At 46.0% G+C, this 26856-nt stretch overlaps 1 protein-coding gene across 2 annotated transcripts in view; it reads right to left on the bottom strand.

Annotated features, from left to right (window-relative positions):
* DAAM1 (dishevelled associated activator of morphogenesis 1) overlaps positions 1 to 26856 on the bottom strand; it is a 176484-nt gene that overhangs the window by 58660 nt on the left and 90968 nt on the right. For both annotated transcript variants that reach the window (XM_028735406.2, XM_028735481.2), the window contains exons 4-5: positions 12091 to 12162; positions 2404 to 2498 (exon numbers count right to left, since the gene is read on the bottom strand). In XM_028735406.2, coding sequence (XP_028591239.2) covers positions 2404 to 2498; positions 12091 to 12162 — 167 coding nt within the window. The remainder of the gene's footprint in view (positions 1 to 2403; positions 2499 to 12090; positions 12163 to 26856) is intronic.

Raw genomic sequence — 26856 nt, 5'->3', positions numbered from 1 at the left:
AGACCTCCAAAGAAGGAGACTCCACCACACTCCTTGGCAGCAAATTCCACTGTCGAACAGCTCTTACTGTCAGGAAGTTCTTCCTAATGTTTAGGTGGAATCTTCTTTCTTGTAGTTTGGATCCATTGCTCCATGTCCGCTTCTCTGGAGCAGCAGAAAACAACCTTTCTCCCTCCTCTATATGACATCCTTTTATATATTTGAACATAACTATCATATCACCCCTTAACCTCCTCTTCTCCAGGCTAAACATGCCCAGCTCCCTTAGCCGTTCCTCATAAGGCATCGTTTCCAGGCCTTTGACCATTTTGGTTGCCCTCCTCTGGACACGTTCCAGTTTGTCAGTGTCCTTCTTGAACTGTGGTGCCCAGAACTGGACACAGTACTCCAGGTGAGGTGAGGTAATTCTGTATTGATTTGTTTTGGATGTTGTATGTGATACCAATAAAAGGTTTGATGACGATGAAATTACAAATTACGTTAAGCAGAGGTTGGATGGCGACCTGTTCTGGATGCTTTAGCTGGGATTACAACATGGCAACCTCCAGAAGCTGCTGGACTCCAGCTCCCCAAATGACCAATGGTCAGAAATCGCTAGAGTCAGGGCTTTTCTTCAGCCCGAGTGCAGTTCCGGCACCTCTCAGGTGGTGGGTGCCATTGTGGGGTGGCTTTCTGACATGGTCCTGCTGTCTTCTGCTGCCACCAGTTGCCAGAGTGGGAAAGGGGAAGCGAACAGGATGGGAAGCTGGGGAGAGTGTCATGAAATTCTACTCAGTATTGATCCAGAGTAGATTCCAACGTATAGTTAGCAGAGCAAAAGCTTAAACAAGTGTCAGTTTGAACTTATTGGTATAGAAAGAATTGATCTGATGTGTAGAGATCTTTCCTATTCTACTTAATTCAAGAGGGTTCTGGAAGCTTCTCTGTGTGGAAGAAACAAGCAGAAGGTTCATGATGTTTGGGTACAGCTGAGAACAGCTGGGTTAAACTGGTTCTCCTATCCAGTGGCGTAGTGTGGGTTGTCAGCACCCGGGGCAAGGCAAGTAATTTGCGCCCCCTAACCCGTAGATTTGCGCCCCCTAACCCATGGATTTGCCCTAACCCCAGATGTTGCGCCCGGTGCGGCCGGCCCCCCCTGCACCCCCCATGCTACGCCACTGCTCCTATCTCTTTCTGTCAAGGTCATGCTGACTATAAAAGTAAGGCCAGAAGGAGCCTGGGTTTCACTTTCTCTTTCTATCACTTTTCCTTCTGGTGCAGTGTTCTGTACATAGTATGCTATATAGTGTTAAAGTTTAGACTCATAAGTTATTGTAAGTTTAAGTTAAGTCTGCTGCAACTGGATTTCTTATGGACTGGGCCAATCCTGAATGTACAGTGGTACCTCGGGTTACATACACTTCAGGTTACAGACTCCGCTAACCCAGAAATAGTACCTCGGGTTAAGAACTTTGCTTCAGGATGAGAACAGAAATCGTGCTCTGGTGGCGTGGCAGCAGCAGGAGGCCCCATTAGCTAAAGTGGTGCTTCAGGTTAAGAACAGTTTCAGGTTAAGAACGGACCTCCGGAACGAATTAAGTACGTAACCAGAGGTACCACTGTATTGGATTTGTGACCATTATGCTCATTTGCCTTCAATAGAAGTAGTAAACTTGGCTGAATGAAATACAATTGCCTCTGGTCTATTTTTGGGGAATCCTGCAACGTGTTTAAGTTTTTACTCTGCTAACTACACAATGGAGTTCTGCTCTGGATCAATATTGAGTAGAATTCTATGACAGAGAGGTCACTGCAATTCTGAGCCTCGAGTACCTCATGGAAATGGGGTTGGCGGGGGACGAAAAGAGAATGGGAGGCGTGCATAGGCAGGTGGGTGGGCTTGACATGGACACCCCCCCCTCGGGGAAACCCCCTCGCCAGGAGAGGTTGAGGCTACTAGCGACAACGGCTCAGTGGAACCTCCAGGGTCAGAGTGAGTCTATCACTCTGAACAAGACTCACTCCAGGGTCAGAGTGAGTCTATCACTCTGAACAAGCACAGCTCCCTATAAGATGGTGCAGCCCAGAATCTTGTCGCATGATGTTTGCTTCAAGATGGCAGCATCTGGGTTGGCGAGTGTGGAGGTGAGTCCCGGCACTTTTTATTCCAGAAAAACAGTAACCCAGTAACATCTGTCTCTGGTTCTAGTGATATCTACTCAGCTCCTTTCGGCAAACTTAGCAATGACTGACCAGAACCTTATGGGGATTAACATTAAGAGTTCTTTGGCTAGAGAATCAATTCCAGGAACCCTTTTGCTAGAGAACCAATAGGAAAGCAAGCAGTTGAACCAATAGGAAAGTAAACAGTTGAACCAATAGGAAAGCAAGAAGTTGGGCAGCAAAGCAAAGAAAATCATTTGCCTCATTGGTTTGGTCCTCAGCGCCGTCTTCAAACTCTCTATGGTTTTGCTGCGCTCTTCTTCATCTTCTTTTTCCAAAGCAATCAACGATTTTCTCTGCAAAAGGTAAAAAGAAAATCACCGCAAGAAATAAGTTAGGCACAGCCAGCTTATTTACATACCGCATTTTGCACGGAAGCCAGAATACACAATAAACATGAACATCCCAGCACAACACAACCCCATAAGGGGTCTGGTGACTTCTGTTTCAGTGTATCTGAAGAAGTGGGCATGCACACGAAAGCTTATACCTAGAACAAACTTGGTTGGTCTCTAAGGTGCTACTGGACTATTTTTATTATTATTGTTTTGACTGCGTCAGACCAACACGGCTACTTACCCAAATCTAGAATCCCAGCACAACATGAAGTAGATCAGCGAAGAGGCAGACTCCCAATTGTTTAGTAACACTAATAACAAAAAAAAAAAAAAAAAAAAAAAAAACTCTGCTGCCCTGTAAATTACACTACTAATTTAAGAAAGCCTGGGGGAAAACCAGGAGTGGATTTTTGTGTGACGGGACTGGGAGCTCAGTTCTAGCACTGATTCCTAAGCTAAGCAGGTGCACAGAGGGCCCCTGTTCTTTACTTCCAGGAGTATTTTGCTCCACCACTGCAAGTCACTGGTTTGCACCAGGCTCTGACTGGTGGACAGACTGAAGGACAGATCGTGAAGCTGAGGCTCCAGTACTTTGGCCACCTCATGAGAAGAGAAGACTCCCTGGAAAAGACCCTGATGTTGGGAAAGATGGAGGGCACAAGGAGAAGGGGACGACAGAGGACAAGATGGTTGGATAGTGTTTTCGAGGTTATCAGCATGAGTTTGACCAAACTGCGGGAGGCAGTGGAAGACAGGAGTGCCTGGCGTGCTCTGGTCCAGGGGGTCACGAAGAGTCAGACACGACTAAACGACTAAACAACAGCAACAACTGACTGGTGGACCTCGTAGGCAGGTAGTGGTGGAGCAAGTAGATCCTGTGAGCCTAAAGTCTGTGCAGGCTAGATCTAAAAGCAGATTCATACGCTTGCATTTCCATTGCTTTGTGACACCCTGTTTAATATGCAACAATTCATACTGAGCTGAAAAATATTCAGCCCCACAGCAACCGATTCTGTCGGAAGTTAATGCTAATGAAACAGAAGAGAAATCACAAAGGACAAGGAGGAAGGGCACAGAAGCATTTAACGGCGCACTAGCAATTAGGCCATATTTAATTTCATTTAGCAATATAGCATTATTAGCATAGTGCCTGCTTATAGCCCAAATGGCTTCTATTGTGCCCAGTACATGAGTCTAAATGGACACAGGAGTATAGCAACTGATAACTAAGGCTGCAATCCTGTGCACACTTAGGAATAAACTCCATCTAATTCAATGGGACTGATTTCTGAGTAAACAGGATTGCCCTGTAAGACTCAAAAGTGTATGGTAATGGACAGATCAAAATCCATTGCGAACAAAGACAGAACAACGGGGTTCCTACATCTAGCCTAGGAAAAGTGAATACAGTTGAGAGACACGTGTTTCAACTTTTTACAATTTCATGGGGAAGAAAGGAGGTTTTGTGAGATTTCCAGTTTTGGGAGAGCATGGACGGCTCATAAATTTCCCAAACTGAATCTCAAGACATTTTGCAAAATTTCAACAGACGTGTGTGGATTTGCACAAATGCAACAGGATGCTTAATTCTCTGTGCCAAACTATGTCCTGAAATTCAGCTTTCAAGGAAAATACTTCACATCCTTTTCTAAGTGACATTTCCCCCAAACACCAACCTGACATTCAGAAATCTCCACTTGGCTCAATTGGACCCATGTCAGTTGCAAAATGCGCCTGGCGCCTGGCTAATTTCTAACACTGACAACAGACCTCTTCCTGAAACCCTGGAGAGTCACCCTCAGTGTAAACCAGGGCCGGGGAAACTGAGACCTCCTGGATTCCATTGGACAACAATCCCCATCGTTCCTGATCACAGGCTATTATGGCAAGGGCTGATGGGAGTTGGAGTCTGTAGGGGCAAATGTACCCCATCCCTGCTATAGACAATGTGTTGCTAGACAGGCCAGTGGTCTGATTCAGTATAACTTCCTCTCTGTCCCTGTCTCCAAAACATGCCTTTTGGAAAACTCTACCCAACACACTCTTTATAGTGGCATGAGTTTGTGGGTGCCAGACTTTTAATCCTTATAATCCTAGTGTTATGTACTGAGTTGAATAGGGTCCAAAATGCAGCAGTCTGATTGGTCCTAGAACAATAGGATTCAGAATGCAGCAGTCTGATTGGTCCTAGAACAATAGGATCCAGAATGCAGCAGTCTGATTGGTCCACAGGAGCCACCCAATCCAGCTCCAGGTGGAAGGGAATAAGCAACCTGATTGGCCTGCAGGAGAATCCCAGAATTAGCCAATCACGTGGGGTTCATTGTGTAAATAATGTATATAAGGCAGACATTCTGGGGGAACTTCCATTCCTCCTTACCACTATGAGCTGAATAAAGAGCATGAAATCCACGCTTGACTCCGAGTATATTTCACCTAGCAAGTGTTATAAAATAAGCCAGGCTAACTTCCTCAGGAGGTGATTGCCTGGGCGAAGGGCCATTAAGAAAAAGGAGAGGTGATGGGCCATTAAGAGAGCAAAAGAGAGGGGGCTCTGTCCCAGAACACCAATGGGTGAGTCCCCTCCACCAGCTCACAGATAGTGAGACGGACAAAAGCCAGAATTTAGAGTTGAAGAGTGTGTGCAATGTGACCTAGAAGTAAAAAGCTGCAGGCTGAAAAGCCAGAGGGGCAAAGCAGGATGTTTGATTTCTGCTAGAGTCCAAGGCTGCGGCTATGGGACAGGCAAGACCCTTAGATGTTGTGAACCCCTCCATCGTATGCTCAGGTTGCATATATGTGGAAATCAACCACATCTATATCCTAAAGACACCGCAGTCTCTGCTGTGCCTCCTTTGCAAAAAGAAACAATCCCTAAGGGAGCTCCTGGAACTCCTGGAATCTTGCACCACTCAGAGGTCAGGGTGGCGTGCAACAACATGGGATCTCTAGCCGCGGTGGCGTCGCTCCCTCCTGACTTTGTCATCTGTGTCCCATGTTTGCTTTAAAGGGGACACTGCAAAGAGGAGCTCCTGGTGGCATTGCCAAGCTACCAAACACAAACACACACCACTCGCTGATATTCAAAGCTGCCCAGGCATTCTGCAAAAAGCACTTCAACATCAGAGAGTTTTATAAGTGATCTAATCAACAGCCCATTATCTTGTGCCCGTGGCAAGTGGAAGAGTCCAAGGAAGGATTCTATAAGCAGCCTCCAAGCCTTTGCTCCATTGCCAGGGACATCTAAGAAAGGAATCCCTTTCTAATGTTTATTCAGCCTCTTCTTTCCCTCCCTCTTTTTTGGGGGGGTGGAAAAAGCTGCCTGCTTGCACAGAGGAAGTCAGACCCACGGGTCAACCTAGCTCAGTACTGTCTGCTCAGACTGGCAGCGACTCTCCAGGGTTCCGGGCAGGGAGTCTCCCAGACCTACTTGGAGATGCCAGGGATTGAACCTGGGACATTCTGCATGCAAAGCAGATGCTCTACCCACTGAGCTATACAGTCCTTTCCCTAAAAAGATGCCCTGCACCACTGGGTCTACTTAGCTTAGCCTACACTGGCTGGCAGCACTTTCTGCCCTTCAGACTGTGACTTCTGATCCCAAAATGTTTTCCTGCTTTTATAGCTCAGTTTGTAAGGTACAAGACTCTTAATCTCATGGCTGTGAGTTTGAGCCCCACGTTGGGCCAAAAAAAATTCCTGCATTGCAGGGGGTTGGGCTAGATGACCGTCCAGGGTCCCTTCCAACTCTATGATTCTAGTTTTCCATAAGTATTAACTGGCCTTCCCCACACTCAGTTGGGAGACCCTGCTTAAAGCTGAATTATCCACCCGCCTCATGGTTTGTCCTAGAATTCCTGAGCTGTCTCTTCCTCTAGCACTGAACGCAGCTCTTGACTGTGAGGTGGTCGAACCCTAGCGCACGTGTGGTTTTCTTCTCCTGGAATCGTCAAGGACGTTCCCCACATTCCTGAGATGATAACAGACTGCACTGTGGAAGGGGAGTCAGGAAGTTATTGCCTTTTGCTACAGTCGCTGCTTTTTCTCATTTTTCTCTCTGTTCAGCAAATGTTGTGCAGAAATAAGTCTGGTCGGGATGGAGGATATATCTTCCCTGTCTCCTGCTTCCCAAACCTTCTTTTTAAAAAAACAAACAAACAAACAACCACCCAGATATGCTGGGGATTAAAACTGGGACATTCTGTGTGCCAATCCTGCACCAATGAGCTACCGTCTCTTCCCATATGCTGAGTAGGTGGGCCAGGTGAACAGCTTGTTGTTTAGTCATTTAGTCGTGTCCCACTCTTTGTGACCCCATGGACCAGAACACGCCAGGCACCCCTGTCTTCCACTGCCTCCCGCAGTTTAGTCAAATTCATGCTGGTAGCTTCGAGAACACTATCCAACCATCTCATCCTCTGTCGTCCCCTTCTCCTTGTGCCCTCCATCGTTCCCAACATCAGGGTCTTTTCCAGGGAGTCTTCTCTTCTCATGAGGTGGCCAAGGTATTGGAGCCTCAGCTTCAGGATCTGTCCTTCCAGTGAGCACTCAGGGCTGATTTCCTTCGGAATGGATAGGTTTGATCTTCTTGCAGTCCATGGGACTCTCCAGAGTCTCCTCCAGCACCATAATTCAAGAGCATCAATTCTTCGGCGATCAACCTTCTTTATGGTCCAGATCTCACTTCCATACATCACTACTGGGAAAACCATGGCTTTAACTATACGGACCTCTGTTGGCAAGGTGATGTCTCTGTTTTTTAAGATGCTGTCTAGGTTTGTCATTGCTTTTCTCCCAAGGAGCAGGCGTCTTTTAATTTCGTGGCTGCTGTCACCATCTGCAGTGATCACGGAGCCCAAGAAAGTAAAATCTCTCACTGCCTCCATTTCTTCCGTGAGAGATTTCCGCGAGAGAACAGAAAAAACACCAAATCCTTATCATCTCTCCTGTCCCAGTAGACACATGGATTTGGTTTCACAGTGCCAGCAAGAGAAGAGGTCCAACCGTCTGTGAATAATGAAACTGGGATGGGTAGATCCTGTGTGTGTGTGTGTGTGTGTAAAAAGTTCTTAACATTTCCTCTAAAGCCGTCTTGGAGGCGGTGATGCAATCGGACAGCTGTCACCGGGATGTTAAGGGAGGAAGCTGCCCTGCAGAAATGTTTAACCAATGATGTCATCCTTTCATGGCAGCAATTCACCGTAAAAATCCAAGGGGATAAGGTTTTTCCTCTTAAGTGGAGCTGAAGTGTTTTATGTGCAACGGGGACACTGAACATTTGCAAGGCATTTTATGGTTCCAGCAGAGAAGTGCCCACATCTGAGAAGCTGAAAATCTGAAGCTATGTCCAGAACGCTAGATCTCACCACAAGTGAAGAAAAATCACACACATACACATTCATATGTTTCACAAGTTTGGTGGCCCACAGTCGAGACTGCTTGCATCTAAAATGATTTGGAGAGATCGGCACGAGGAAGGTAGAAAGATTTCAAGCTGCCTCTGGTTTCAATGAGAATCAACTCATTTGTCTGAAAGAGGACTACCCCAGGGTTTTTCCCCCTTTAGAAACGTGGTTTGTGTTTTTTAAAATGTTTTTATTTGTAATATTTTAGTGCTGCTCTGTACCGGAGGGGTTGATAACTCCGTCGTAGCTTGTCCTGGGATCAGTAGGAGCACATACCGAATCAGACCATTGGGTCAGTATTGTCAACACTGACTGGCAGCAGCTCTCCAGAATTTCAGAACTTCCCTACCTGAGGATGCCGAGAATTGAACCCGGGACCGTCTGCATGGAAAACAGCTGCTCTTTTACTAAGCTAGGGTCCTTTACTGAATGATCTAGTAATACAGAAAGCTGGACCCCATGCATTGCAGGGGGTTGGACTAGATGACCCCCAGGGTCCCTTCCAACTCAACAGTTCTATGATTCTAAGTAAGACCATTGTTCTGTTTGGCTCAGTACTGTTCACATGGCAGTAGCTCTCAGGACTTCCCCAGAGGCTCCCAACAGAATACAGTGGTACCTTGGTTTATGAACTTAATCTGTTCTGGAATTCTGTTCTTAAACTAAGGCGTGCTTTCCCTTAGCAGTGGGGGACTCAATTTACAAATGGAACACACTCAATAGGAAGCGCAATATGTTCTGCTTCCAAGGCAAAGTTCACAAACCAAAACACCTACTTCCAGGGTCTGCAGCGTTCTTAATCCAAGTTGTTCATAAACTAAGCTGTTCTTGAACCAAGGTACCACTTTATGGAAAGCACAATAAAACATCAAACATTTAAAAATTCCCTAAACAGGGCTGCAATCAGATGTCTTCTAAAAGTCAGATAGTTGTTTATATCCTTGACATCTGAAGGGAGGATGTTCCACACGGAAGGCGCCACCACCGAGAAGGCCCCCTGCCTGGTTCCCTGTAACCTCGCTGCTTGCAGTGTGGGAACTGGCAGAAGGCCCTCGGAGATGGACCTCAGTGTGCAGGTGGAGACGCTCCTTCAGGGATACTGGACTGAGGCCGTTTGGGGCTTTAAAGGTCAGCCCCGACACTTTGAATTGTGCTTGGAAACATATCAGGAGCCAGTGTAGATCCTTTAGGACTGGTGTTAAATGGTCCTGGCAGCCACTCCTAATCACCATTCTAGCTGCCTCATTCCAGATTAGTTGTAGTTTCCAAGTCACCTTCAAAGGTAGCCCCACATAGAGTGCATTGCAGTAGTCCAAGCAGGAGATAACCAGGGCATGCACCACTCTGGTGAGACAGTGCGCAGGCAGGTAGGGTCTCAGGTTGCGTACCAGATGGAGCTGGTACAGCTGCCCTGGATACCTGTGAGTCCAAAATGACTCCCAGGCTGAGCACCTGGTCCTTCAGGGGCACAGTTACTCCATCTTGGATCACGGAGTCCCCCACACCTGCCCGTCCCCCAGAAACAGTACTTCTGTGTTGTTGGGATTCAACCTCAATCCATTAACCACCATCCATTTACAGTGGTACCTTGGGTTACATAGGCTTCAGGTTACATACGCTTCAGGTTACAGACTCTGCTAACTCAGAAATAGTGTTAAGAACTTTGTTTCAGGATAAGAACAGAAATCGTGCTCCGGCGGCGCAGCGGCAGCAGAAGGCCCCATTAGCTAAAGTGGTGCTTCAGGTTAAGAACAGTTTCAGGTTAAGAACGGACCTCCGGAACGAATTAAGTACTTCACCCGAGGTACCACTGTACCAACCTCCTCCAGACACTAAAACTGGACATTTGCCACTCTCACTGGTTCTGATTTAAAGGAGAGAGGTAGAGCTGGGTAGTTTTAGTATAGTAAAATCAGGTGAGTTCCACATTGGCTACCCCTGGTTAAACCATTCATCCCAACCCACAAACTTTCAAGCATGGGTTGGTTGCTATAAGGACGAAAAGCTTGTTTTTTAACGACGTCCACCGAGACAATATCTCTTCTGCAGAATCGCAAGCTCACATCCCTAATGAAGGCCCTCTGTGTGCAACATTTTTCATCCAGCAGCTCCGTTTCCCAATTAATTTCTGCTTCTGTGCAGATCAGACTTTTCTGCAGGTCTTTCCGCTTGGAGCTTGCTCTGTAGGGAGCTCTCTCCTGCACTCTCAGGTGCGTCTGGGTGCCAAGAGCTGTGGGTGGCATTTGGCTTAGCCTGCTACGGCCAGAGAGAGAGAGAGAGAGAGAGAGGAGGCTGGATTGATCAGATACAGCAGAGGTGAAGGTTGCGCGGGAGACGTCAAGCGACACCCTGCCTGCAGCTGTCCAAGCAACTGCGGTGGCATCATGCCACGTGTGTGTTTGCAAACGCGGGGAAGATTTGTTTCTACAAACTCTCTAATGACTTCAACAAGAGCCCCTTGATCAAAGAAAACAGACCCGGCTTGTCTTTTAAGTGAGCTGATTTATAGGCCCTTTGGGCAAGTGTTGCCTCGTTACGCCAACAGGAGCAAGCAGAGGGGTCTGGAATTCTTACCGAGAGCAAATAGAGGCTGCTTCTTTTTTTGCAACCGCAGCATCTACAGATCCCTCAACAAGGGCCAGGGCAGGAGCTGTGACCTGTGGAGGGATTGCGGGGGGTCTGGGAGCACTGGATATGTGCAGCCCTTTCCCAACGGCTGCCAGGGAAGCTGCCATTTTTGTTTGCCTATTTCTTTCCATGTTATGTTGTTGTTGTTTAGTCGTGTCCGACTCTTCGTGACCCCATGGACCAGAACACACCAGGCACTCCTGTCTTCCACTGCCTCCCGCAGTTTGGTCAAACTCATGTTTGTAGCTTCGATAACACTGTCGAACCATCTCGTCCTCTGTCATCCCCTTCCCCTTGTGCCCTCCATCTTTCCCAACATCAGGGTCTTTTCCAGGGAGTCTTCTCTTCTCATGAGGTGGCCAAAGTATTGGAGCCTCAGCTTCAGGATCTGTCCTTCCAGTGAGCACTCAGGGCTGATCTCCTTCAGAATGGATACGTTTGATCTTCTTGCAGTCCATGGGACTCTCAAGAGTCTCCTCCAGCACCATATTCAAAAGCATCAATTCTTCGGCGATCAGCCTTCTTTATGGTCCAGCTCTCACTTCCGTACATCGCTACTGGGAAAGCCATAGCTTTTACTATACGGACCTTTGTTGGCAAGGTGATGTCTCTGCTTTTTAAGATGCTGTCTATGTTATAGCACGTCTGGATAGCTCATCTGGTTAGAGTGTGGCGCTCTTAATGCCACGGTTGCAGGTTTGATCCCCAAATGAGACAACTCCATATCCCTGCATTGCAGGGGGTTGGACTAGGGGATAATCATGATCCCTTCCAACTTCAGGGTCCCTTCTATAAGCCCACCCTTTGGAGGTGCAGGTCAATTCTGTGTCCAGGGCAGCTGTCTTACTAGCTCCAGCTGGTACTCCAGCTGAGACCCTATCTGCCCGCGGACTGCCTTGCCAGAGTGGTGCATGCCCTGGTTATCTCCCGCTTGGACTACTGCAATGCGCTCCACGTGGGGCTACCTTTGAAGGTGACCCGGAAACTACAACTAATCCAGAATGCGGCAGCTTGACTGGTGACTGGGAGCGGCCGCCGAGACCACATAACACCGGTCTTGAAAGACCTACACTGGCTTCCAGTATGTGTTATATGTGCACAGAGTGGGCAGGCTATAATAATACTAATACTAATACTAATAGTTGGTGTCAAGCCCTGGAGGGCACCACATTGACTATGCCTGTGCTAAACCATAGTTTTGTGTTATGAGAATGAACCCAAGGCTACATGGACTCAAAGCCTCCCCACTGTGTAGCCCACAAAGTGAGTTCAGAAGGTCTGACTTATGTTCTGATTAACAGAGTCCAAACCCAGAAGGTTGTGATTCGGCTAAACTATGGTTAGTTGAAACAATGCCAAACTTCAACCCATGGTCTACGAAGCTGGCTTGCTTTCACTAACCATCGCTAAGATCAACCACTTTTTAGGGTTCTTGCAACACAGCCCTGGTTTTAGCTCTCAGAACCATTCTTCTGTTTAATGAAGCAAGAAAGCAAATTTCTGAATCCTCCACTTACAGCAGCCATGGAGTTAAGCTGATCAATGTAGAACTCTGGCCAGCTCGTGGCTCCTTTATTTTCTTCTTGGTCCTGAAACAAAGAGACAAAGGGAACCAGGTCAGAAAACACAACACTGGTTTTGCATTACCCCAAGCAACTCACAGCTGCTCCCTAGACAGATGATTTGGTACACAATGATCCACCCTCTTGAAACTTGCTGATAAAAGTTACCCAAATAGTTCAGATTGTAACTGGAAACTCTTGAGACGTGACATTTTTTAAAAGAGGTACTAAATGGGGAAGAGTTTATTCTCTTGCAGAAAAATGCTACTTGAGTGACAAGAAAATTACGAGCTGAAGATCATTCTTTAGTGTACACAGCAGAAGTAGACAACCTGTTTTAAATCAAGGAAGAGAGAGAAGAGAGAGAGAGTTTGGATTTGATATCCCGCTTTATCACTATCTGAAGGAGTCTCAGAGCGGCTAACAATCTCCTTTTCCCTTCCTCCCCCACAACAAACACTCTGTGAGGTGAGTGAGGCTGAGAGACTTCAGAGAAGTGTGACTGGCCCAAGGTCTCCCAGCAGTTGCATGTGGAGGAGCGGAGATGCGAACCCGGTTCCCCAGATTACGAGACTACTGCTCTTAACCACTACACCACACTGGCTCTCATTCCCTTCCTGTCCAGCATCCTTTGCGGAGAGTAGCCAACCAGATGACTATGAGAAGCCCACAAGCCTTTGGACATTTGGCGGGGGGGCTTCATGTTAACTGCCCCTAAATCAGCATTAGAAATCCCCCAGGTGTACTTTGCAACTGGCAACTTTGCAACCACATGCAGATCTCTGAATGCCAGGCTGGCGACTGACCTCTCCATCCAGCTGGCCCCTCCAACTTTCTTAAGCAGGCAAGCAGAAGACCTTATTTGTTGCATTTATCTCCCAACTTTTCCTCCAAGGAGTACATGGTTCACCCTCTTCCTCAGTTAATCCCTACAACGACCCTGTGAGGTACGGTAGGTTAGGAGGCTGCGAATGACTCTGAGGTCACCCCAGTGAGCTTCATGACTGAGTGGGGATTTGAACCCTGATCTCCAGGTCCTAGTCCGACACTCTAACCACTACACCACAACAGCTTCCTAGAGTCCTTCTGCTACGGGGCAGCTCTATAAATGAGGTAGGTAAATAGATATGGGGAAAGCCAAATGTCACTTAAAGAAGGCTTCCTGGAAGCTTGAATTTCTTTCTTTCTAGATTGTTTCATTTGATGCTTTAATATGTTGTAAACCACTCTGAGATTTTTTTCTTTAGGCAATAAGTTTGTAAATATTAAATGAAGTATGGAGAAGATGGGAAGTTAGATATACTTTAAGAAGATCTACTGTCAGAATATATGATTTTATTCTTTTGTTTATTTTGTGTTTGGTGTAACAATCGATGTAGATGTATGGTTTTTCTTTTTGATTTTTGTTGGTGTTTATAATAAAGCATAATAAAAAAGAGATTTTTTTTTTCTTTAAAATATAAAGCAGTACAGAAATGAAATGAATAATAGTAACAACTTTCTTGAAGGAAAAAAAAAAGGCACCTAGACATTCCGTTGTGAGTACCGTAATCTAGTTTTAAGGTGCCATTTGGCAATTAGCTTATATATCTGAATTTCTAGCATTGCCCTAAATGAGCCAAACATGAAGAAAGCTACGCTCATGTGTCAAAAGGAACGTCAGGTTTTAAGTAGGCCTCACTGTCCTGGCCCATGTTTCTCAAGTCACCCTTCCAAGTGACAGGCAATTTCTTATAAATTAGGAACCAGAGAGGTGTGGAATCTGATAAGAAAACCAAGTTTGCTGCCAGTGAACCAGTTATCCCTGCTTACAAAAAGCTGGCAGATTCACGGTCATTTCTCCCCGTCCCCGTGGAGGGTGGGGAGCACCAGCTGCCTCGAGCGCTGGGTATCACTGAACAATCCACTGCAGGAGAATTAGGTCACTCACAGACAAAACCGTTCACTCGGCTGGCAAGCAGCCAAGGGCTGGAGCGACGAGTTCACAGGAAGAAGAAGAAAACAGCTCTGCTTTCACGTTGCAAGCTCAAGCCCAACGGTGGATTAATTGTGGTGTTAGATGTGAGGAAACCCTAACCCAAAACATTGAGAGTTGCACCTAAGTTTATACCCGTTGAAATTATTGGGCATGACTAACTTAGAATCATAGAATTGCTTACTCCATCTTCAACATGACAACCCTTTAGATATTTGAAGATGGTTAATAATAATAATAATAATAATAATAATAATAATAATAATAATTTATTTATACCCTGCCCATCTGGCTGGGTTTCCCCAGCCACACTGGGTGGCTTCCAACACAATATTAAAATAAAGTAATGCATCAAACATTAGAAGCTTCCCTAAACAGGGCTGTCTTCGGATGTCGTCTAAAAGTCTAGTAGTTGTTGTTCCTTTTGACATCTGGTGGTGGGGGCGTTCCACAGGGTGGGTGCCACTACCGAGAAGGCCCTCTGCCTGGTTCCCTGTAACTTGGCTTCTCTCAGTGAGGAAACCACCAGAAGGCCCTCGGTGCTAGACCTCAGGGTCCGGGTAGAATGATGGGGGTGGAGTCTCTCCTTCAGATATACTGGGCCGAGGCCGTTTAGGGCTTTAACGGTCAGCACCAACACTTTGAACTGTGCTTGGAAACGTACTGGGAGCCAATGGTTCTCATATCTCCTCTCAGTCTTCTCTTCTCCAGGCTAAACATACCCAGCTCCCACAATCAAGGTCTTGGTTTCCAGACGCTCAATCATCTTGGTTGCCTTTCTTTGCCCATGCTCCAGTTTGTCAACATCCTTCTTAAACTGTGGCGCCCAGAACTGGACAAAGTATTCCAGGTGTGGTTTGACCAAGTAGAGTGGGACCATGACTTCCCTTGATGTGGGCACAAGACTTCTCTTGATGCAGCCTAGAATAGCATTAGATTTATTTTCTTTTTTCTTTTTTGACAAAGTACTAAGAATAAAAATGTGCACCTCACCACCGAGACCATTCCAACCTCCCAAAATTTGGGCCCTTTCCATTTTAACAGTACAAATTCGACAAACACCTTCTACAAACACTCTCCTCAAAATCGTTTCTCCTGCGTATTCCCCGTCTTACCTTAATGGCACATGTTAATTTATCATGAATAGCTATATCCCACACCTCTTTATACCAGTCTTCCATTTTATATTCTGCTTGCCCCTTCCACTTCCTAGCTATCATAATTCGTGCAGCTGTCAATAAATTTGTGAGCAGCTCCTTCATAGCCTGCGAACCTTCCACCCCATTGTAAAAGGATAATAATGCTCCCTCTGGACTTTCAGTCAGCTTTAATCCAGTGATTTCTGTTATCTCCTTAAACCCCTTTTGCCGGAAAAATCCTACATATTTACACCCCCACCACATGTGAACATAATTCCCAGTTGTGGTGTAGTGGCGAAGAGCAGTGGTCTCGTAATCTGGTGAACCGGGTTCGATTCCCCGCTCCTCCACATGCAGCTGCTGGGTGACCTTGGGCCAGTCACACTTCTCAGCCCCACTCACCTCACAGAGTGTTTGTTGTGGGGGTGGAAGGGACAGGATATTGTTAGTCGCTTTGAGACTCCTTCGGGTAGTGATAAAGCGGGATATCAAATCTAAACTCCTCTTCTCTTCTTATTCAGTTTCCTGGCATCCCCTCCAACGTTATACCAAATATTCTTTGTTTATTTGATTTAATCTGACTGGTGTTAAATACCGTCTCCAAACTAATTTATAATAATTTTCTTTTATTCTTATAGACAACATTTTCAAGCATTAGCTTTCGTTTGCTGCTGCATCACCCTGTTGACTCAGATACTTCAGATAGGTGCTGCAGCCCAAGGCAATTCACTTAGGGGAAAGGCCATAGCTCAGTGGTAGAGAATTTGCCTTGCATGCCAAGGGTCTCAGGTAAAATTCCTGGCTTCTCCAGGTAGGGCTGGGAATGTCCCTTGCCTGAAACCCTGGCGAGTCTCTGCTAGTCAATGTAGACAGTACTGAGCTTGGTGGACCAATGTATGGTATAAGTAGCATCTACTTGTAGTCAACGTAGTCTAGGTTCATCTCAGACTTCACTGCTGCAACAGGGTCCCCATTCAGGGGACCATCCATAACTGATCAAGGACTGGTGGAGACCTCCCAGGTGATGTGGTACTCTCAACTCCCCCAGCAGACATGACAGGAAAAGGTGAAGTCTTTTGGCCTGCTATAACAAGGGTGTCTCTGACAAATTGAAGCTCATGAAACAAAAAATAATATTTAAAATATACTGGACCCCATTACGTTTGTTTAATTAAAGGGCTATCTAAGGTATCTAACTGCTGGATATGCAATAGGGATAATGCTTCTCTAAAACATGTTTTTTCATTGTCCTATATTGAAATATTTTTGTCAGAAAGTAACTGAAACCATCAACGGAACAACCTTACATTTACACAGCAAAATATCCTCTTGAATTATATACCCAGCACATGGAACCTCACAAAAGGACAATATGAGTGGACTATCCGTGCCCTGACCACAGCAAAAAGACTGATACTGATGAATTGGAAAAATAAAAATGTGGCTCCCTTCTACGATTGGATTGAAGGCTTATACAAGCTCGCAACATATCAACAACTTGCATATAAATGCAGACTTGCCATAGACAAATTCAATGATATTTGGAATCCATTCTTACAAATACCGTAATAGGTTGAGATCTGGTGAAGTACAATAACAACTTTGTAAAGTATACAGTTTGGGGTCCCCCCCCCTTATTTTCCTTTCTACACGGATTCTATTTCTCTTGGCCTCTTTTACTTACGTCTCACAATGTTTGGTGCACATATAATTACAGTGGTGCCTCGCAAGACGAAATTAATCCGTTCCGCGAGTCTCTTCGTCTTGCGTTTTTTTCGTCTTGTGAAGCACGGCTATTAGCGGCTTAGCAGCTATTAACGGCTTAGCGACTTTAAGAAAAAGGAAACAAACTCGCAAGATGTTTTTGTCTTGCGAAGCAAGCCCATAGGGAAATTCGTCTTGCGAAGCACCTCAAAAAACGGAAAACCCTTTCGTCTAGCGAGTTTTTCGTCTTGCGAGGCATTCGTCTTGCGGGGCACCACTGTATGGACTTCTTGACCTTTCAATAGAGATGTTTTAAAAATAAATAAATAAGTCTTCCGGCCAAGAGGTGATGGGGAACCTCTGACCTCTGATGCTTCTGAAGGTGATGGACTCCCACCAGCCTTACCTGGCATGGTCAGTGGGGGGGGGTTTGTTGTCCAGCAGCCCCCGCAAGGCCACAGTTCCCTCATCTCTGTGTTCAGAAATGCAGCAACATTCATTTCCTTGTCTTTAAGGGAACCCATCAATGCGATTGGGAGTGTAAGTCTGTGGGCTGGAGGAAGAGTCGACAGCCTGAGAGGAAATTACAGAGACATTCTCTGCTGATTTCTTGGCAGCAGTGGCTGGAGCTGCTCTTGGTGGAGATTTTAATTGCAGTGGAGGAATCGGAGAGGTCAGCATCGTAAACTTTTCGCTGGGAGCTGAATAGCTAGAAAGCCAGGACATGTTTGAGACCTCTTCGAAAGCAGTGATCCTGAATTATCCTGAGTGAGCAAAACCACCTAATTCCAGAGCAGAAAACCGATTTGCTAGCGCTCAAAACCTTTTCGTGTTCATTAACTGCAGGAAGAGGAAATTCTTACAAATGGAAAATCCCACTCTCTCATAGATGTTACTGCGAGGAGGCAGAGAGCGGGGGGTGATATGAAAAGGGCCATATTGGGGTAGGGATCTAAATAGCCACTGATCCTACAAGTAAGTTCAACAGGAGTATAACAATTTTTTAAAGCTCTTCTTCTTCCATCATCATCATCATCAACATCATCATCCCAGGGCAGTTCACAACAGTTTCTTGGTGTCTGATCGACTACATAGAATTTATCAATAACAGAATTAATAGGAAACAATAGAATAATAGGAAATCAGCCCTGAGTGCTCACTGGAAGGACAGACCCTGAAGCTGAGGCTCCAATACTTTGGCCACCTCATGAGAAGAGAAGACTCCCTGGAAAAGACCCTGATGTTGGGAAAGACCACTGGTCCTGCTAGCTAGGGATGATGGGAGTTGTGGTCCAGCAACAGTTTCTTCATCAAAGATTTACTAAGCTAAATGTTGTCCAGCCACAAAAATAATAGCAGGTTTGAATTCCTCACACCCAAAACTGTATTTTTAAGACCCATCCCTGAAGAAATGTACAAAAATTAGATTCCACCTCCTGACACACCTTGCTAGCATAGTGTTCAAGGGTAAAATTTATATCCATTGCTGGGCTCACTTTTGCGTGTGACCCCTGGAAGGTTTCTCAGAAGGGAATGTGGCCCTCTGGCTGAAAAGGGTTCCTCACCCTTGCTCTAAGGGTATTCTGCCACAAACAATATTGAAAACTTGAAAGCCTCTTTATCGCCTCATTTGTTTTGAAGTCTCAGGGCTGCATTACCCTGCCTTAACCCCTTTACACCCCCGCTGACCACATCTAATTATATTTTAATGCTACATTTCTATATGAAAGGATGTTGGTCATTTCCACCCGCCTGCTGCCCCAGGAAACGGAGTCACATTTGGAAAAGGCGGGAGAAATTAGCTCAGCAATAAAACGTTTCCTGCTCTTCTCTCTTTCCTTGCAGGCCTGGCCAAACTCTCAAAACCACAGAGCATCCCTAGACCCAAACACGAAACATCAACACAGCAGACCAAATGAAACACGTCGAGAAAGAGAGGGAGATGGAAGCGTACGCAGCAAAAAGTACAGTTCCCCCAGTCGATATATATCTCCACTCTTCTTGCAGAGAATGTGCGCGCTTGATTAAAAACCGAACGATGTGCCTCGCTGGCCCAAGCAGAAATGTCAAGCGAAGGAAGCGAGTTTGCTCACTAGAAAAGTTTTGTCTCTTTTGGAAAGCAATTGCAGAACTGCGATTCCCCCTCCGCCTCCTTCAAGTAACCACAGGGATCTTACATGTTTATAGCTGCCAATCTCCGTTCCATTTCTGGCCTCGTTTACCAGCACACATTAAAATCTCTGCCTGCCAAGACTTGGTTTGGCTGACTGAAGTCATCCATTCACCGTTAAGAAAGAGGCTTCCACAACTGTCAAGAAATTTAACACCTACAGCTCAAGCCAAGGAATGCCATTCAGTCGCCACTGGGGTTCGAGGGAAGGTTGTTATGCCGCCACAAGGAAGCGGAATACGCAACGAAACGCAAAGTTTCAGGAGGGACAACGGGCAGAGATTCTTAAGTCACGCGAGGGACTGTCAAAAGTGGGTCTTCCACTCAAATGGAGGCAGCGCTTTTCAAGCTCTGCAGATTTGGAAGGTGTTTCTTTTAATGTTACTTAAAAACCACCTGACATCACCACCATCTGGAGGTGCATGCGTGGGGATCATCGGATCTTGACAGTTTTCACACACTAATACCACATGGTGTAGAATTATTTCGGTTGTATTTTATCTGCACCATCAGAATGAATTTCAGGAATTTCCGTGCAGCCTTGAACAGGAGCAGTGAACAATATTATAGTGAATTGTCGTTCCTTATCTTCACTCACCCCACTGCCCTGCTCACAGCTGTGAAGAATATTCTCACGTTATGAATGGTCTGTGTCACCATTAAGAAAAAGAGGTCAGAAGAGGCCAATATATTTGTGGACTGTCCTTGGATCAAGTGACTTTTCATCATTTAAGTTCTCAAAGTTCTTAACCTAGCTCAAGGTTGTCATCTAAACAAGCCAGATGTTGAAGGGATAGTCATTCCGTCATTTGAAAAATAAGACTTGAGAGCCATCTTCCTAAAAAATGGCAACTAGACATTCCATTTCAGGGGTTGTAACCTTGGTTTACAAGGGATGTGGGTGGCGCTGTGGGTTAAACCACAGGCCCTAGGACTTGTCGATCAGAAGATCAGCAGTTCGAATTCCCGCAACGGGGTGAGTTCCCGTTGCTCGGTCCCTGCTCCTGTCAACCTAGCAGTTCAAAAGCACATCAAAGTGCAAGTAGATAAATAGGTACCGCTCCGGTGGAAAGGTAAACAGTGTTTCCGTGTGCTGCTCTGGTTCGCCAGAAGCAGCTTAGTCATGCTGGCCACATGACCCGGAAGCTCCCTCGGCCAATAAAGCAAGATGAGCGCCGCAACCCCAGAGTCGGTCACGACTGGACCCGGTGGTCAGGGGTCCCTTTACCTTTAACCTTGGTTTACATTTGGCGCCTAGGTGATATATCTGAGTTTCTAACGCTGCTGATGTTCAACTCAGCTGCAATACTTCAGCTGTTCATTGCAAGTGCTGTATCTCAACTTATCCCCTACACACACGTATACCAACCCTACTGGAACCACCCAACGTTACAAAGAACATAGATCCAGTGGGAAATCTCTGCTTCTCACTCCAATTCCCCAAGGAACGTAATGGGACAAGGCTATACAGAGGCCAGATCTCATCCGCCCCCAACAGCAGACTACTCATTTTGATTACAGGATGTTAATCAGCAAGGAAGGGGTGAAAACAGAGGATGCTTCATTGACTACATAGGAAGTGTCACCGAAGGCAATAGGCTATTAGCCTGACCCTGACCCAACATCCCCTTCTTCCCATCTGCCGGTTTGTGCCTGGGGGGGTGGTGGAAGAAAGGTTAAATGAGAAGATTTCCTGGGAGACCAGGAGAATTGGAAAGCCTAAAGCATTGCCAAAGGGCAGAGGAGAGGGAGGCGGAAGAGATTTTGCTGTATATTTTATTGATCCCGGATGGGCATAAGACCTAAGGCTTGTTTAAGGAGCAAAATCAGCAGAAGCATTTTTGCACATCTATCCAGGATTAATTTTACATCCCCTCAAGGGAGAGGAGTCATGTGGCAAGGAACATCTCAGGCTTGGGCAGCAAGTAGTCTAAGGATGTGATTGCCCAGTTTCACCTTTCCAGTTTCTAAAAAAAATAACCAAATAAATTCAGGTGCTTTTATTAAATTGATAACAATAATGGGAGGTGCCAATGAATATAGGAACTACTAAGGAAGGGCCTCTTTGCGAGCCCCACTTGGGCGCCCCGGAAACTGACTTTTAGAGACATACTCCCTACAATAGATGTTTGAGTTTTCTGGATGCTAGGGAAGTAGATATTTTAGAGATGCTATCAACAAATATACCGTATTTTTTGCTCTATAAGACTCACTTTTTCTCTCCTAAAAAGTAAGGGGAAGTGTGTCTGTGTCTTATGGAGCGAATGCAGGCTGCGCAGCTATCCCAGAAGCCAGAACAGCAAGAGGGATCGCTGCACAGCGAAAGCAGCGATCCCTCTTGCTGTTCTGGCTTCTGAGATTCAGAATATTTTTTTTCTTGTTTTCCTCCTCCAAAAACTAGGTGCGTCTTGTGGTCTGGTGCATCTTATAGAGCGAAAAATACGGTAATCCCTGGAAAAGACCCTGATGTTGGGAAAGATGGAGGGCACAAGGAGAAGGGGACGACAGAGGATGAGATGGTTGGATGGTGTTCTTGAAGCTTCCAGCGTGAGTTTGATCAAACTGCGGGAGGCAGTGGAGGACAGGAGTGCCTGGCGTGCTCTGGTCCATGGGGTCACGAAGAGTCAGACACGACTAAACGACTAAACAACAACAATCAACAAATATGTCCACTAAGAAAATCTTCGTTTCTAGAATCCTTATCCCACATTTTGACGACGTCCCTCAAAGCAGTTCAGAAAAGATAATAAAACAATTCGTTCCAAGGTAAACATTAAAATCAATTAAAGGCATCTATCATAAAGCAGGCACCTTAAGGCAATTTTAAAGCAATTTCAACTCCCAGCGGTTGAAAAACCATGCCAGCAAATTGGGCCCAATAGAACCATCCTGCACATATCGCTTGCCTTGCAGTCTCTGTTGAAAACTGTACTCATGATGTATAGAGCAAGGGGACCTAATTGTATCTGGCAAATGTTACAAGGTATGGCTTTTTAAACACACACACACACACACACACACACACACACACACACACACACACACACACACTGCTGCCCAGGGAAGACTCCATCACTTATATTTGTCCTCTCTATTATAAACAAACAAACCAAAAAAAGGTTCGGCATCCCACATACACACAGTGCATGCATTTACATTTCATTTGCTGCAGGAGCAAAGCAAAGGGAAAATCTGAATTGCGATCTCAAAAATACTACCAAGATCAGAACAGAATTGGGCAGAGTCCAGATTTTTCAGTTCCTCTGCGGTGGTGAAATCATGCTCAATCAGTGGAAGAGCTGTGGTTCAATGGCAGGGCACACACTTCGCATGTAATGTAACAGGAGTCAGGGTTCAACCCTTGGCATCTCAAGCTAGGAATGAGAAGAAGAAGAAGAAGAAGAAGAAGAAGAGGAGGAGGAGGAGGAGGAGGAGGAGTTTGGATTTGATATCCCTCCTTTCACTCCCTTTAAGGAGTCTCAAAGCGGCTAACATTCTCCTTTCCCTTCCTCCCCCACAACAAACACTCTGTGAGGTGAGTGGGGCTGAGAGACTTCAAAGAAGTGTGACTGGCCCAAGGTCACCCAGCAGCTGCATGTGGAGGAGCAGAGACGCGAACCCGGTTCCCCAGATTATGAGACTACCGCTCTTAACCACTACACCACACTGGCTCTCTGGACAGCCACTGACCATCAGAATACAGAGCTGGTTAGCATCCTACGCTCCCGAGGTAGCAATTCAGAGCAGAACGAAATGCTAGGCAGCCTGCAACTTTAGGATGCCCGCAAAACGGCCAAACCTTATTAGGAAGGGCTGAGTTGGAACCAGTCACATGGGTTGGGAGAAGGGCTTACAGAGTGTAACAACAACACAACAACAGCATAGTTTAACTACCAAAGTGGTCTCTGAGTGGTTGACAAGCATAAAACCAATGATACAAAATGGAAACGCACATAATTGAAACACGAAATGAAACAATTCTGTCAAAACACCAAAACAGGCAACAAAACAAGCCCTTTAAACAAAACAAGATGCAACAAAACAAGCCCTTTAAAACAGCCTAACCACTAAACAGGCAGTTCCCAAGTCAGAAGACCACGGGAAGGCTTTTCTGAACAGGTGTGTCTTCCACAGCCGGCAGAATGCCAATACTGATGGGGCCCTTCGGATTTCAGCAGGGAGAGCATTCCATGGTGCAAGAGCCCCCACCTCTGCGATCATCGCTAGGCCACAGCAAAACTAATGAGGCCCCATTCGTGGATCTTAATGCCCTTAACTGGACAATATAGAGGGACTTTGCCTAAAGCAACCCTGGGCAATTGAGGCCCACAGATGAAGCAGGCGTTGTTGGGTCACAAAGCCCCCGGTCAAGCAGAGAGCATGTAGGACCTTGGACAGCTACAAGAGAAGGTGTTTCTGCAGGGAGCTGGAGCCTTACGGAGGGTGATCAAGGTTGGAGATGCTGTCTGGCTAAGGGTATGGCTTCCTCAACTTTGGCCTTCCAGATGCTTTTGGCCTACAACTCCCATGATGCCTAGCTAGCAGGACCAGTGGCCAGGGATGATGGGAATTGTAGTCTCAAAACATCTGGAGGGCTAAGGTTGGGGAAGCCTGCCTTATAGCCTCTGGAAGAGGAACTGCAGCGGATTCTGAGCCAGAGGATGGTGGCAGGCAGAGAAAGGAGCCAGGAGTTCTGCCCCTGTGGATGTCGCTGGAGCCTGGTTTTCATTTTAAAAGGGCATCAGATGTCAATCAACCAAATGCCTGGTTAAAGAGGAACGTTTTTGCCTGGCACCTCAAGGTGTATAACGAAGGCGCCAGACGAACCTCCCTGGTTCCACAAATGGGGAGCCATTGCAGAAAAGGCTTTAAACCTGATCAAGCAAGCTGCAGAGTTACTAAATCTCCCTTCCTCCCAAGGCTCAGGAACCTCTTTGAGCTGTGCGCTCCTTCAAGGACTGCAGAATTTCCCACTTTGGCTGCTTTTGCACAGCTGCTGAGCTCTGAGTAGCACACAGGCTCTTTGATGAATTGCAGAAAAATGCTTCCCATGCCGTTTGCTCAGCTGCTTGGTCAAAGGTCCTGCCACACTGAACATATGGATTTCAACATGAAGGCTGAAACTCGGCTCTAGCTCAAAAACAGGCCATTGGCTGTACAACTTTTTTGGGGTGGGAGGGAAGGAAGAAACCTCCTTATCTCTGCACCTGTGGCTTAATCCCAGCTGCAGGCTCACAGCAGCTTCCTGGGTTTTGCTGATTTGCAGACAAGGCAGGACGCAGCGCTGTGACATCCCTGTCTGGGGTCAGGTGACCAAGCCATGTTTAGCCCAAAGACGGAAACAAGGGAGCAGGAAGGGGGGGGGGGAGGTCTCTGAAAGGAAGAGTGGCAAGTGAAAGAAGCTAAAATATAGCAGCGCCGGGTCAGAATTATGTAGCCGAGATGGAGATTTCCTCTTTCCTCACCTCCCAGAGCAATCATTTCCTCCTCTGGGAGAGGAGGCTTCACAAGAGCACTCTCAGTTAAGCACAACAGAAACCCAACTGAGGAAATCAAACCTGGGACAGATATCTGCGGGCAGAAGGACGCTGCTGTTCTCATCTTTCCCCCAAGGCCAAGCTTTAAAACGTGTTACACAGGAGTAAGCTACACAGTTGAGATTCCCGTTTCCATGCGAGCCTATCTCTGTCATACTTCCCAAGGCAACACAAGAACAGAAACACAGTTATCCCACCATTTTGTAGTGTAATCCTCCGAACAAAATTAACGTGAACTTAGATGCATTATATTAGCCTGCCTAAAACTGTGTATACTAGTGAAAACACCATACAGAAGCTCATTATATTATTGAATGTATATCAGTGGTACCTCAGGTTAAGTACTTAATTCGTTCCGGAGGTCTGTACTTAACCTGAAACTGTTCTTAACCTGAAGCACCACTTTAGCTAATGGGGCCTCTTGCTGCTGCTGCCGCGCCACCAGAGCATGATTTCTGTTCTCATCCTGAAGCAAAGTTCTTAACCTGAAGCACTATTTCTGGGTTAGTGGAGTCTGTAACCGGAAGTGTATGTAACCTGAAGCGTATGTAACCCAAGGTACCACTGTACCACCTTCTTGCAAAACACCATGGCAACACAAAAAACATTATTATTATTTCATTTATTATGCTGTTGTGTCGCAAACAATCTGGCAAGCCACGCGGGCTGCAAATACTCCCAAATTGCAGTTCTGCAACCTGCTCCACTCAGAAGTTCAGCCTTTTTTTAAAAAGGGGTGGGGGTCATAAGAGACTGTGTGTTTATTACAGTTGCCCCCATTTTATAGGGGAAGGTAAACAGCTGCGAGGAAGGATTCGCAGACTCAGCCAAGCCCTGTTCCTGTTATGGAGCATTTGGGTACGTGACCTTCTGGCTGGGGAACAAGAGGCAGATAAGTCCTCACACGACTGTAGACTGGGAAGTTCCGTTTAATAAAAACAAGGGTTTAAGTAAAACAAGGGGAGGGGGAGAATTGCAGGGGCAAGTCACAAAATGTACTAAAAATGTTCTTTCTGGTCCGGGGATGTGGAAGCTGTGGCCCCTGAGAAGTTTTGGCTTCCAGTTCCTATCGCCTCAGAGTCCAATAGAGAGGCGCCATTTTGTGCCCAAGATTGAGGAGCACGCCATGCAATACATCATTGGCAGGAGACCAATCACAGAGCCCGGCATGGCGCAGCGCCTCTCACATGCTCAGGAGGAACCCGGGCCATGTTTGGTGTTCTCTGCCCCCTCAACATTGAGAGGGCCCAGTCCCCCGCCAGCAGATATTGGGGGGGGGGGGGCAAAGACACCTTGCCCCTAGACTGAGTTGGTGCACATGGTGGCCATCCTGCTTGGGGATGATAGGATATATATATATTATTATTATTAGGATATATATTATTATTATTATTAGTTTTTTTAACATCTCATTTTCAACAGTAATTAAACACTTTTACATCTTATTCAAATTTTTGACTTCCCTCAATCCTGTCTGAAAATTTTCCAATCTAATCTCTCAGTATGCATTTCTTATCTTCCCTGTTACATTTCAAACTCATAACCAATATCTCTATCTTTTTCTACTTTGTAACGCTTCGTATATTTCTCCTTACAAAACTTATTGTAGTCCTACTAGCGTAATTTGTTGATTACAGTTGCTCTTCAAATAATTCATAGACTTCTTCCAATCTTCTGTAAATCTCTGGTCCCGCAGGTTTCGAATCCTTCCTGTCATTTTGTCCAATTCTGCATAGTCCATTAATTTCATCTGCCATTCTTCTTTCGTCGGAATTTTTTCTTGTTTCCATTTCTGGGCTAACAAAACTCTTGCCGCAGTTGTTGCATATAAAAACAATTTCACATCTTGCCTATTAATGTCCTGATCTATAATACCAAGTAAAAATGCTTCTGGTTTTTTTAAAAAAATGAATATTTCAAATGTATATTTTCAGATATTGAGGGGGGGCCAAAGACACCTTGCCCCTAGACTGAGTTGGCGCACATGGTGGCCATCCTGCTTGGGGATGGTAGGAGTTGGAATCTAACAGCATCTGAAGGACTGAAGGCTCCTTCTCTCTCTCCCGCCCCCCCAATCCATGCTGCCGGTAGGGCTAAAAGATGGGTTATTGCTCTGTTTATTTCAACAATCTACACCAGTGTTTCCCAAACTTGGGTCTCCAGCTGTTGTTGGACTACAACTCCCATCATCCCTAG

Source organism: Podarcis muralis, chromosome 1 (assembly GCF_964188315.1).
Source record: "Podarcis muralis chromosome 1, rPodMur119.hap1.1, whole genome shotgun sequence".
In the NCBI taxonomy this organism is placed as follows: Eukaryota; Metazoa; Chordata; class Lepidosauria; order Squamata; family Lacertidae; genus Podarcis; species Podarcis muralis.
The sequence above is the reverse complement of the archived record's forward strand: the minus strand, read 5'-3'. Positions and strand labels throughout refer to the sequence as shown.